General features: G+C 39.7%; 1 protein-coding gene across 1 annotated transcript in view; it reads right to left on the bottom strand.

Moving 5' to 3' along the window:
• Window positions 1-6,665: 6,665 nt before the first annotated feature.
• LOC125459921 (adhesion G-protein coupled receptor G2-like) overlaps window positions 6,666-13,615 on the bottom strand; it is a 46,090-nt gene continuing 39,140 nt past the window's right edge. Inside the window, exons 15-16 of the mRNA XM_059651528.1 lie at window positions 9,941-10,218; window positions 6,666-8,950 (exon numbers count right to left, since the gene is read on the bottom strand). Of these exons, the coding sequence (XP_059507511.1) occupies window positions 8,871-8,950; window positions 9,941-10,218 (358 nt within the window). The 3' untranslated portion in view covers window positions 6,666-8,870. The remainder of the gene's footprint in view (window positions 8,951-9,940; window positions 10,219-13,615) is intronic.

Below are 13,615 nucleotides of genomic sequence, written 5' to 3'. Positions count from 1 at the left end.
TGAATTCATTTAGAATATTTTTTAGCCATTTTATTTTGATAACAACTCTGGAATGCAATAGTGAAAATTCCAATGTGTACGTCCTTATTGCAAATCTGCCCAAGAGCAATCTGTGTTCCGTCATCAGTTAAAGTCAATTGATGACAAACTGGGTGGAATGTAACAATTTTCCAGTTTGATCTCCAGACCTATGCCAGGATTGGACACATTTGAGCTTTTACATTTAAAGCCTAAAGTAATTTAAAACATTAGCCTCTCAGCCAATATCTCCCAAACGTCACCTGCTGTGACTGCATCTCAATTCTGAAGACTTCCCGTGACCCTGAGTGAAGGATTTGGGATTATGGGTAGGAGATTGGAGAGGAGAGCTTCAGCTTTTGAGCAGGGATGGAAGGACTTTAGTTATTGACCATTATATGGGGGATTAGGAGTTCAGTGCTGCTGAAAAGATATATGATAGCATCTGAAACTCTAAAGTATTCGTGTTCTTTTATGAATGTACCAACTTAGGGTATTGATCTCCAGAAGGCACTGTAATAGGATCCATATTATTGATGTCATAGATCATTCATTAATGACAAACTGTACAGATTTTTAATGTGGTTAGACTCAGTTAATGTAATTTTACCTCACAGAATCATGATTATCCTGATTTTGCTAAAATTGACAATGACTTTAATAAGATGCTGATTGTCAAAGTAGTTGGACTTGACAACCAAAATACCGATAATTCTGGTTATGGATGATTATCATTCTGATTATTAAAGGAATATATAGCTTATTGTTAATGCAATAGGAAGTACGTAATTAATATAATTAGATCTGATTGTTAATTGCAAAGACAACATCTTTTTATCTTACTGTATTTTTGATTGTGAACTGAACTAGGAAAAGGACAGTTTGAAATAAGTGTGAAGTAAGCAGTTATGATACTTGTAAGTCTTATTCACACTGTTAATTTTCAAGCAGTGGGGGAAATATGTAATTAGATGGCATAGCATGAGGACATGTACAAAGTGAGATTCAGCTGGCAATATGTAGCTGATTGGTTTGTGGATTTAGGACAAGCTATGGATACCAAGTTCAGTCAGTCTGACGACACCTCTCTGGTTCCTGTATAGCTGAACAACTTGTGTGTGAAAACAGGATAAGCAATAGCCCTCGGACCTCTAGAAGGAGAGATGGTGTCTCTTTCTCTCTATCTCAAGGCATTTGATAAGGTTCCCCACGGCAGGCTCATTCATAATGTCAGGAGGTATGGGATACAGGGTGATTTGGCTGTCTGGATTCAGAATTGGTTGTCTGACAGGAAGCAGAGAGTGGTTGGAGATGGTAAGTATTCTGCCTGGAGGTCAGTGCTGAGTGGTGTCCCGCAGGCCTCTGTTCTTAGGCCTCTGCTCTTTGTAGTTTTTATAAATGACTTGGATGAGGACGTTGAGGGGTGGGTTAGTATGTTTGCTGATGACACAAAGGTTGGAGGTGCTGTTGATAGTATCAAGGGCTATTGCAGGCTTCAGTGAGACATTGACAGAATGCAGAGCTGGGCTGAGAAATGGCAGATGGAGTTCAACCTGGATAAATGCGAAGTGATGCATTTTGGAAGGTCGAACTTAAATGCTGAATATAGGATTAAAGGCAGGATTCTCGGCAGTGTGGAGGAACAGCGGGATCTTGGTGTTCGAGTGCATAGCTCCCTCAAAGTTGCCACCCAGTTGGATAAGGTTGTTAAGAAAGCATATGGTGTTTTGGCTTTCATTAACAGGGGGATTGAGTTTAAGAGCCGCGAGGTTATGCAGCAGCTCTACAAAACCCTGGTGAGACCACACTTGGAATATTGTGTCCCGTTCAGGTCGCCCTATTATAGGAAAGATGTGGAGGCTTTGGAGATGGTGCAAAGGAGGTTTACCAGGATGCTGCCTGGACTGGAGGGCTTGTCTTACGAGGAGAGGTTGACTGAGCTCCGACTTTTCTCTCTGGAGAGAAGGAGGAAGAGAGGTGACCTGATCGAGGTGTACAAGGTAATGAGAGGCATGGATAGAGTCGATAGCCAGAGACTTTTCCCCAGGGCAGGACTGACTGCCACGAGGGGTCATAGTTTTAAGATGTTAGGAGGAAGGTATAAAGGAGACGTCAGAGGGAGGTTCTTCACCCAGAGAGTTGTGAGTGCATGGAATAGTTTACCAGTGGTAGTCGTGGAAGTGGAGTCATTAGTGACATTTAAGCGACTGCTGAACATGCACATGGACAGCAGTGAATTGAGGGGAATGTAGGTTAGGTTATTTTATTTTTGGATTAGGATTATTCCACGGCACAACATCGTGGGCCGAAGGGCCTGTACTGTGCTGTACTTTTCTATGTTCTATGTTCTATCTCTGTCTCTCCAGTAAAATACCTGAAACCCCAAGAAAGTCAGTTGTTTTCTCCTACAAGTTGATGTAAACTGTTGCTTTTAACTAAAAAGTTAGAGACTTCATAATTTGTAAACTAGTCACTCTGTGCCACCGATGAAGACTTCAAAGAATCTAAGGGAAAAAGTTGGAGAAGGAAAGGATTTGGGAAATGAAAAGAAATCCTTCCATTGAGTCCTGAGGATTGGTGTCATTGAATTGTTTTTGCAGCACTTTATTTCTCTTCTGTCCGTATCACCAATATTTTTTTGTTTATCTCCGTCAGTCTGTATGTCTGTTGAGGAGGTTTGTATAAGAGGGTCAGGGATCTAACTAGTGGTGTTACATTGTTGAAGTTCAGAGATGATTACCAGTTGTTAGAATCTATTTATTTGTAATAAATAATAGTTCTTGTTAAGTACAGAAACCTTATATATCATTTCTGTTCACCTGAAACTATCAGACAGTTATAAGGGATCCTTGTGGTGCAGTGACAGTATTCCTACCCCTGGACTGAGAGATCTGTGTTCAAGACGCACCTGCTCCAGAGGTGTGTAATTAGATCTCTGAACAAGTTGATTAGCAAAATCGGTTAAATTGGGGACTTTGTGTACAAGGATAAAATTTTCAATTTATGACAACTTCTGGAATAGTAGGGCTTGATTTCCAGTGGGCTGTCCTGGAGTGAGAGTAACATAATTTAATAGGACTTTGATACTTATGCAGTAATATTCCAATTGTTGATACAATAGACACCAGGCAATTAATACAACAATATCCCACTTATTAACGTTGTCATGTTTGAATTTTAAAGTAATATGGCATTGACTATGAATATAATAGCAACTTAATTAACAATATGATCAGACTGTGGGCATGAATGTAACAAGATCCTCATTATTTGAATGAATATGTTTCTATCGTTTTGATTATTTACAAATTGTGATCCTGATTATGTTGGAAGTCGGCTTTCTGAAGAGAAAATGAGTGCTAGCCTCTCTGCAGGCTGTTTTCTTTTCACAGCAGCATTCAAGCTCCAGAGACCATTCCATTACGTCATGACCGCAACCATGAACAACATGATTTAGGGTGGTCTTTTAAGGGATTTAAAGTGGTCACTGTGCAATGAAGCAGTCTGGGTAGAGTGCCCTGTGGTCAGTTTTTGCTGAAAAAACAGGAAGGGTACGTAAAAGTTCATCGGCTGAAGTATTTGATTTTGGGAAGATTAACCAAGCAGTCGGAAGGACCACTGGCCGAAGGAATCAGAGAGGCAGTGTGACCTGTGAAGTAGCGTCACAAAGCATGATGATATAAATTGTAGCCAAGGCCTGAGGCCTACGTTACTTGCCCTGGAAGTCAGAAAGGCAGCAGGATTTGTGAGGAGGCAGCTGGTCCTGAGGTCAAAAACTGAGTGAGAGAAACAGTGACGTCATAAGAAAACTGCACATTGATTGAAGAGGAACTGCTGTTAGGGACTGTCAACAAATTGCTGTAAATTAGGAAAGTGTACATTTTAAAACAAAGCTGTACTTGGATTTAATGGAGAAAGTCAGATCCAATATAATAAGTAATGTAAAGAGAGTAAAGTTTTAATGTAAAAACTTCAAAGATTTAAGGCAAGGACAGTGAGAATGGTTGAAGTGAAACAAGGTCCCTAACATAATTAGCATTCGTTAATGGGGATAACTAACAAGATTAATCCTGCACAATATGGGAAGCCATGAACACTTCCAGTGGCCCTGACAGCCACACGTACAGCAAGCTGCAACTACTGGCCAACTGCATTTGCTAGTGCTGACAGGGAGGGGTTAGACTAGATTAGCAGAGAGATGGGAACCTGAGAAGGGAGACAGAAAAATAGAAACGGAAGACAGAAAGGTGTAAGGAGCAAAAGTGGAATACAGAAAACAACAAATGAGGCCACATGCGAAATAAAGCAAAGATAACTAACAAGGTTAAAAAAGACAATCTTTGTATCTTAATGTGTGGAGCATTTACAACAGGTAGAAATAAGGTGGATGAGGTAGCATCACAGACAGTGACTGAGATGATATGGTTGTGATTACAAAGACTTGGCCGCAGGGTGTCCAAGGATGGGGATGAACATCCTGAGGCATTTGTTACATGGGATGCACAGACAGAAAGGGAAAGGAGGTGGGGTAGAATTGTTAGTAAGGGAGTTCATTAATGCAATAGTGCGGAAGGATACTGGCTTAGAAAGTCATGATGTGCAGTAGGTATGGTTGGATGTAAGAAAGACTAAGAGGTAGAAAATGTTGGGGGTTATTTATAGGCCCCCAAACGGTAGTGGAGATGTAACAGAAGGCATTAAACCAGAAATCAGCGAAGCATGCAATAAGGATACAATAACATTGATCTTTGTGACAAAGACTCTATTTAGTCCATGCATATTAATTGGCTTAGGCTGTTTTAATGATGGGCCAATCTTTACTTGAAAACATGAATAAAAACTCAAACTGAGCCATGAAATTCAAGCCTCTTGAGTGTCTTGTTCCTTCCCGACTTTGCTCAAACAAAGAACCTCATCCTACACGAAAGGATGAAGAGTTTTGTTTCTGCCCATCAACACCCTCCAGCTCTGAAACAACGAGATGATGTGGGTTCAATAGGGGTGGACCTCATTAACATGTGCTCTGCTTTGGATGTTCCTTTGGCAGTCATTTGCTCCCTGCCAACAAAAACGTCCACTCTTAGGTAGCCGGGAAATACACTACACCCCTCCACCCAACCCCTCCCAGCTTGGGGACCACTCAATTTTATTTTTAAACAAAGTATGACATATCTTTTCAAGGCCTAGGTCACTCTGCTGATCTGCAGTCCATCAGTGAGGTGCACATGAATCATAACAGATGTCACTATGTTACTTGCTGTACTGTTGTGATCTCCACAGAATATAATAACCGTTTAAACAGATATTCACACTTTCAGTTAAAGCTCATAGAATAACATCAAAGATTCTAGATTAAAACAGTTTCTGTAACAATATGATTAAAAAAAATCACTCCTGACTGGACTTTTTAAAAAAGACAACTTAAACTTCAGTAAACTCTTCCCCATTTACCTTAAGCGTGATGAATAATCTCCCCCATAGTGGCTATACACTATACTGTTACTTAAACAGATACTTCATTCTCCAGGAATGAGTCTTAAAATTATTCTCAGTTCCTAATGGCTGTTTCCTTACCATTTTCATCCTGGGTAACTTTTAACCAAAGTCTGCCTTTCTCTATGAAGGTTGTGCTGTAGATTCTTTCCCTCGCTGCATGCTACACAAATCTTCCAGCGTCCTTCTAATCCTCATGAATCCCTAGGCTCCCCAACTCACTGTCTGCAGGACAAATGAAAGTCAGCTTTTCTCTGCTAATGGCGCAGACCTGCTCGTTTCTATCTCTTGCTTTCTACCCCTCAAGTGGCTTCAGACTGCGCAATTTGAACCTGCATATTTCTGTCCGTTTGTGATTCTCATGGGATTGTGATTCTCATTTCTTTGGGACAATTATCACAACATGTCAGAAATGGCTCCATTCACCCTTTTCCCCATGGTAACACATTAGCTTTATTATCTAAACTGAAATGCTAATGAGTTTTCTTTGATTTAACTCTTTTATCTTGAAGTAAGCGAATAATTTGCAACATTACTGTTTACAACCTGATACCCCCAACACATATATTGGATTTTAGGAGATTCAGTGCCTATTCATAACATACTCAGAGACTGCTCAGTAAAACAAGTGAAATTTCTCAAGTAAAACAACCTGACTTTTCCTTTCATTCTAAGTGGTTAAAACACCCAGGTGTACCAGCAGGCAGACTGCACAACCTGCTCCTTTTATTTATTCTACATTTAACAACAGTGTCCAAATGTAATAATGAAGCAAAGCTGATCATTTCGCCAGTACAAGTGCCATACAAGCAGTGCACATTACTATGAACTTCACTTTAAGGTGGTCCCAAACGTGCTGTATCATTTGCCTTGCTATATCCATCATTTGCCTTGACGTTCCAACCTTTCAAGATACAGAAGAAACTAACTGTAAGGAATCTGCCTTCAGAATTCCACCTCTGAATTAATTTTCTCTCAGCATTGACTCACTGTGAGATACCTATTACCACCTGTGAATAATGTATTTTAGGATTGGTCCTTAGTGCTCAAAAGAGTTTGTGTTCCAGAGTGCATATGCTTTATTACAGCTTTAAGAGCTACAACATGAGAAATAGAAGAGACTGACTTAATATTCTGCTTAATTCATTGAGGTACAATCTGAGTAACATCGCAGTCTTCTAAAGTGCTCAAACTCAAGTTCTCATGCAGTCACACGTATGTGACCAGTTTCACGCCAAGATATATTCTAGCCATTGTTTTAAATAATGCTCATTTCTATGAAAAATGTGTGGGTGGAGATACAGCTGTAGCATTGGACTCATCAGCCACCGAAGGACCCACACAGCCCGTGACCAGTGATACCGCATTTCCTAGGTAGGCAATAGTACATGTTTGCTAATGGTTGCTGGTGATATTTTATTAATCACTCATTACATCATAGAATCTTGAGCTTCTTTTAACTCCAATCATTTTCAATACTTCTTTAGCTAAGCAGCTACACAACAATTCCTGCACATTCCTAGATAAGCAAAAACAATCTACTAAAATGTATACACAATACTTACTACATTCACATGAACAGAAGTTAACTGTTGGAGACAGTGTAGATTCCTATATGGATCAAAAATGTAACAAACAAACAATGCTATATGATCTCAACATAAGGTGTGTCGGTGCTTCTGATAAGTTAGAGAGCACTTTCCAGAAAATGCTTTCTGAAACCTCTTCAAATACTCAGCAAAGAGCCTGTGTCCTGCACATTGGTTCCAAAATTACAAAATATTCCTGAGCACAAAAAATACAGCAAAAAAAAACACTTTCCAGTGGGCTTTGCACTGTTAATTATTTTGTGGGTGGAATTTTACTTATTTTAACTTTTATGTTGTGGCAATAGGCTTATCGGATGAAGTTAGGCCTCAGAATGAGGTTAGATTGTGTTGGATTAACCTGAGCTTATTACAAAGAAGGCTGTCATTTCCAACATTGAGCAACTGTTTAGATTTCTATCTGATTACTAATTATTTACAAAAACATTACACTGCTGTCAATAAACAATACAGATGGTGGGCTGGGAGGAACACTGCTTCCAGGTGAGGCCCCAAGTTGCCTCTTTTTGAGGGGGCCCATCATGTGCCACAGGTACTTAGGCAGGGCTTTGCCCCATGATCAGGGGAAGAGGAGGCACCCGGGGCACAGGTGAGCGATGATGGTGGTGTGAGTGGGTTGCTGGGTGGGCCATGTGTATGAGAAGGGCGAGAGAATTGGTATCAAGGGAAGGGGTGGCCTTCAATAGACATCCTAGCCCCTTTCCAATGCTGGGTGTCTCAGTCAGAGAATGAGTGCCTTTAAATGAAGGATGGTACTTAGGAGCCCGCAGATGCCCACAGTCCACTGCTGAGTTAATGCCAGTGGTGGCAGGATGAAACTTTTAGGGGCACAGTAATTGCCCACATAGGGGTTTTGATGGGTGAGTGAGTTGGCAAGGCCGTCCTTGAGCCTTTCAGCTGAAGACGATGAGGATGGAGGTAGGTAAGCATGTGATTGGGTCCCAGTCTTCAGTGTAATGTATATTTATCCTTGCCATGGTTTACACTCTCCAAATCTAATTCAGATGAAACAGGAGGGTTCATAGATTCGGTTGAGATGGTCGGTGCATTTGAAAGGTAGAAGGGTTGGAGTCTCAAATGTATTAATTGACTTGGCTTCCGTAGCCTTCTGCAGTAGAAACTGTCACAGGTTTACTACTCTGCGTGAAGAAATCTTTCCCCACCTCAGTCCCGAGGTTAGGTCTGAATTCCAGATTTTTATTGAATTCAAATTACACCATCTGTCATGGTACAATTCAAACACATGTCCTGAGAACATCAACCTGGGGATAATAAGTTGAGTGATATTATCATTATTCCACCATCTCCCCCACTTGTCACTTATCAGTTTGGCCTCTGCAACTTTCCAACAATTTGAAGGATTTGATTGCTGAACCCTCCTCTGATTAGGTATTTGCTGATGAGCTGGAACTCACTCTGATCACCTTACAACAATCGGAACTGAAAGAAATCATTTCAACTAGTCACTAGCCCTCATCGAAGGGGTATGGTTTGCAAATGCATCTGGTGCAAGTTATTTAATTTTATTGGCAATGCCCTTCAGAATAGATTATTTTCCGAGCTAAAGGATCATAGGCATCTGTGCGCTGATTCTGAACATATGCTGAATCCATACATACAGCAAACAACTTTGCACATTTCAAGCAATTTACAAATAGTAAGATTCTTAAAAAAAAACACACTTCTTGTTTTGAAACCCGTTCGAAAGGTGAGTGGAACACAAGTTACTGCACTTTCACCGTTCCTTCTTTTCTATGTTGAGGTTGTGTAACTTGATGTCTCGTCTTTCGATGGTCTTTTCATAGCACAATACCACAGGAACATGAAGAATCCTGTGAAGATTTTTGAAAAATGACATGGTAATTGGTTACTCTATTTTTTGACACACTTTAGCCTAATCTTGACCTTTGTCAATGTAAAAGCCACTCTGCTTCGTGCATGTCCAGTTGGGAAGGGAAATCTGCCATCCTTATCTGGTCTGGCCAAAATGGGCGTCCAGTCCCACACCAACAGAGTCATTGTGCTACAATGAAACAAGTCACTAGTCAAACCACTGTTGGAACACTGTGAACTGTTCTGTGCCTCTTTCCTAAGGAATGGTATACTGGCATTGGAGGCAGGTAGGAGAAGATTCCCTCAGCTGATAGTAAGTTTGAAAGGAATGTCTTATGAAGCGAGGTTGAATAGGCTCTGTACTCATTGGAATTTAGACACATGAGAAGTGACCTTATTGAAACACAAGGTTCTTAGAGCACTGACAGGGTAGATATAGAAATGTTGTTTCCCTTGTGGGAGGGATTAGGAGCAGAGGACATAATCTTAGATTGAGGGTTCATGTATTTAAGACAGCGATGTGCAGGAATTTCTTCTCTTGGAGGATAATGAATCTATGGAATTCTTTATTGCAGCGGTCTGGCTAGTTCAAGGAAGGCAGAAATTATTATTTTCTCATTCAACACCACAAATTGGATTCTGAGCAGGCCCAGTTTAAACATTTACCTTTAAAATTTGCATGTGTGACATGGATACAGTCAGGTTTGGAACGTGGAAATTATCCAAGCCTTGGGTTCCTGACCCTCATTTTAAAACCAAGTCCTTTATGATGTGAAGTAAATGCATTTAATAAAATTAACACTATCACTGGTTCTTTATTAACACAATACAACTTCTAAAACACATAAATGTTGCACCAAAGCATTGACTAGAACAGACATAGAAAGTGCTAGAGAAACTCAACAGGTCTGGCAGCATCTGCAGAGAGAAAAACAGAGTTAACACTTTGAGTTCAGCACAGGGAATCAGTTATCAGATCATTGACTAACCTTGCAAGGAGTTGAGTATGGTGAACAGATATAGTTCAACCAGATGCAATGGTCCAAACGAGAAGAAAGCTAAACCCCAGATTAAGCCCAATAGGCAACAAAGGCCAAGAACTGTCCACACATCCTTCCAAACTGACTCTTGTTCTTTAATGCGCTGTCTTTGAAGATTAAATAGCTTGACACAGATGATGATTAGCATTATTGCATTCCCAAAAAATATAATGCTGTAATAGCCACAGTTTGTAACGTAATGAACCACATCGTAAGTTATCCAGCACCTGTTCGAAAAGAAGTATTCAATAATGTACTTGTTGCATGCAAATATGTGAATAAGGATCAACAGTAGGCCACTTTGCCCCTTGAGCCTGCTACACCAGTCACTAAAATCATGGTTAATATTTTTTGTACTTTAACTTCATTTTCCTGCTAAACCTAATTACCTTTGACACATTTTAACATCAAGAATATGTCTATTCCTGCAATAAAAATATTCAATAATCTGTTCCACTGGGCTCTGGGGAAATGGGATCCACAGACATGGAGGGAAAACATTTTGGTCCCCTCTGCCTTAAGTGGAAGATCCCCTATATTTAAACAGTGTGCGTTAGCTCTATGCTCTTCCACAAGGGTAAACATTCTTTTAGCTCTATTCTGTTAAATCCCTTCAGAATCTTATATGTTGCAATTGTACTGCTCCTTAACTGAGCAGACAAAAATTGTACAGAGTACTCTAGAGGTGATTGTATGAATGCATTATACAACTGTAAGAAAACATCTGACTTTTATATTTCATTCCTCATGCAATAAGCAACAATAATCCATTGGCCTTCCTAATCAAATCCTACACCCACGTGCAAATATTTTGTGACTCATGTACCCAGGATACCCAGATTCCTTTGAACCATAAAGTTCTGCAATCTGTCCCCATTTAAATATACTGGACAAGTTCACTCTTTCCCACATAATAGTCTTATCTGCCAAACCTTTTCTCATGCATGCAACCAGTTTACATCCCTCTGCAGGCTCTTTATGTCCTTATTCATAACTTACTTTCTTACCTTTGTGTCTTCAACAAATTGACACCATACATTTGGTCCCTTTATCCAAATTATGAATATTGTCTGTAAGTTGTTGAGGACGAAGAACTGATCCCTGTGTCTTCTACTAGCTGGAGGTTGCCGACCCAAGTATGACCCATTTTCGCCTATTCTATGGTCATAGAAACCCCACAGTGTGGAAACAGGCCCTTCGGCCAACAAGTCCACACTGAACCTCAAACCATCCCACCCAGATCCATCCCCTTGTAACCCACCTAATCTACACATCCCTGAACATTGTTGGCAATTTGGCATGGCCAATCCACCTAGCCTGCACATCTTTGGGCTGTGGGAGGAAACCGGAGCACCCAGCGCAAACCCACGCAGACACGGGGAGAATGTGCAAACTCCGCACAGACAGTTGCCCGAGGCTGGAATCAAACCCAGGTCCATGGTGCTGCGAGGCTGCAGTGCTAACCACTGAACCACCATTGCCACCCCGATGGCTATCTAGCTCAGTTGGCTGAATAACTGATTTGCAATACAGACTGATGTTAAAAGTGTGGGTTCAATTCCACTCAGACATAGAGTCATAGGGACTCAAAACATTAGTTTTCTCTCTCTCCATGGATGCTGTCTGACCTACTGTGATCGCCAGCATTTGTTGTTGTCAGTACAGATTCCAGCACTTGCAGTAATTTGCTGCTACATTGGCTTCAATTCCCACACTGGCTGAAGTTATCAAAAAAGGGCTCTCCGTCTCAACTTTATCTCTTGCCTGAGGTGTGATGACCATTAGGTTAAACCCCCACCATTTGTGTCTCTCTACTACAAAAGTGTCACTACGGTCTGTTAAGACTATGGTTCCTTTACCTCTATTTAGTCCTCTATCCATGCTAATAAGGAGCTCTTATTTCATGTAGCAACATTTGATCTGGAACCTTGTCAAGTGCCTTAGTGAAATTACACGTTCCTCTTTATCCATCTGGTTTGTTAATTTTTCAAAGCATTGGTCAACAAATTGGTCAAACATGATTTTCCTTTCACAAAACCATTTTGATTGTGCCAAATTTCATTGAGATCTTTTAAGTGCCATGCTATAAAATCCTTAATAATAGATTGCAGTTTTTCCCCAACTGCAGACATCAAGCTAACTGGCCTGTGGTTTCCTGTTTTCTACCTCCTTCCTCTTTTGAATCACTTTTATTTTACTGTACAGAAATCCCATTTGAAAATTAACATTTGGGCATTGTGCTCATTGGTATTACTAGCCTGCAATTTTTAACCAATGATAAGGAAAAAGAAATAGTCTATTAACAGAAATCTAATGTTAATCAAAATATATAATAACATTATTCCAATGTTACTAGAATAATCAGTTAGGGTGTCAACCTGATTATAATAGGAGTTATATTCACTATTTTCTAATCTAATGAGACCACTCATTATATATCTAGTAAATTTTTGAAAATTAAACCAATGCTGCATCTTAGGATAAAGTCCATTAGGGTTAGGTGACTGTCAGCCCTTAGTTCTGATAATTTCTTCACTATTTTTTCAATGGTCATTGTAATTGTTTAAAATTCCTCCTTCCCTTTCAACTATAAATCCACATTAATTTTGGAATGTTATTTGTATCGCCTACAGTGAAGACATGCAAGATATTTATTCAATCCATCTGCCATTTCGATATTTTCCATGAATAATTCCCCAGGCTGTCTCTAGAGAGCCAATGCTCATTTGATTTATCCTTTCCTTCTAAATAACTATGGATACCTTCACCATCTGTTTTTGCATTTCTGTTTAGCTTTCACTCATTTTCTAACATATCCCTCATTATTCATTTGGTTATCAATGGTATTTTTGCATTGTGTTTACTCTTCTCACCTGCCACTACTCTTAGCAGAATTGTCTGCTTTTTATTTGACACAATTTTTAGCTTTTGTTTTTATTTATGTATGGTCCAGCGCATCCACTGGTTCGTCATTGTCCACCTGTTATCTCCACAAAGAACTCTAATAAATTGATCAAAGATGATTACCCTTTCACAAAACCACATTGTCTCTGCCTGATTATCTTGCATTGCCCTGCTATGCTGTCTTTTATCATAGCTTGCAACATTTTCTCTTCGTTAGATGTTATGCTGACTGCCCTATTGCTTCCTACTTTCTATCTTCCTCTCTTTTTGAGAAAATAAGTTATATTCACTGTCTTTCAATCCAATGGTACTGTCCCTGAATGAAGGGAGCTCTGGAAAATCAAAATCAATGCATCAATTATCTCAGTAAGATTGCATAGGAAGAAGACAATTCAGATGCAGGCACTTGCCAACCTGAAGCTCCAATAATGTACTCAGGACCACTTCTCTGGTGATTGCGATTTTCCTGAATTCGTTACTCCCTTTAATTTCTTGATTTATTGCTACTTCTGGGCTTTACTTTTTAACTCTATAGTGAAACTGATGCAAAATACCTGCGAAATTCACCTTCCATTTACATTATTATTTCTCCAGTCTGATTTTCTATCAGACTATAGTTCACTTTCTAAAAAGATCTTTACTTGTTTAAATATTTGTAGAAACTTTTGTTATCTGTTTTTATATTTCTAGATAACTTTCTCTTATATTATAATTTTTCAC

This window comes from Stegostoma tigrinum, chromosome 16 (genome assembly GCF_030684315.1).
Source record: "Stegostoma tigrinum isolate sSteTig4 chromosome 16, sSteTig4.hap1, whole genome shotgun sequence".
Classification (NCBI taxonomy): Eukaryota; Metazoa; Chordata; class Chondrichthyes; order Orectolobiformes; family Stegostomatidae; genus Stegostoma; species Stegostoma tigrinum.
The sequence above is the reverse complement of the archived record's forward strand: the minus strand, read 5'-3'. Positions and strand labels throughout refer to the sequence as shown.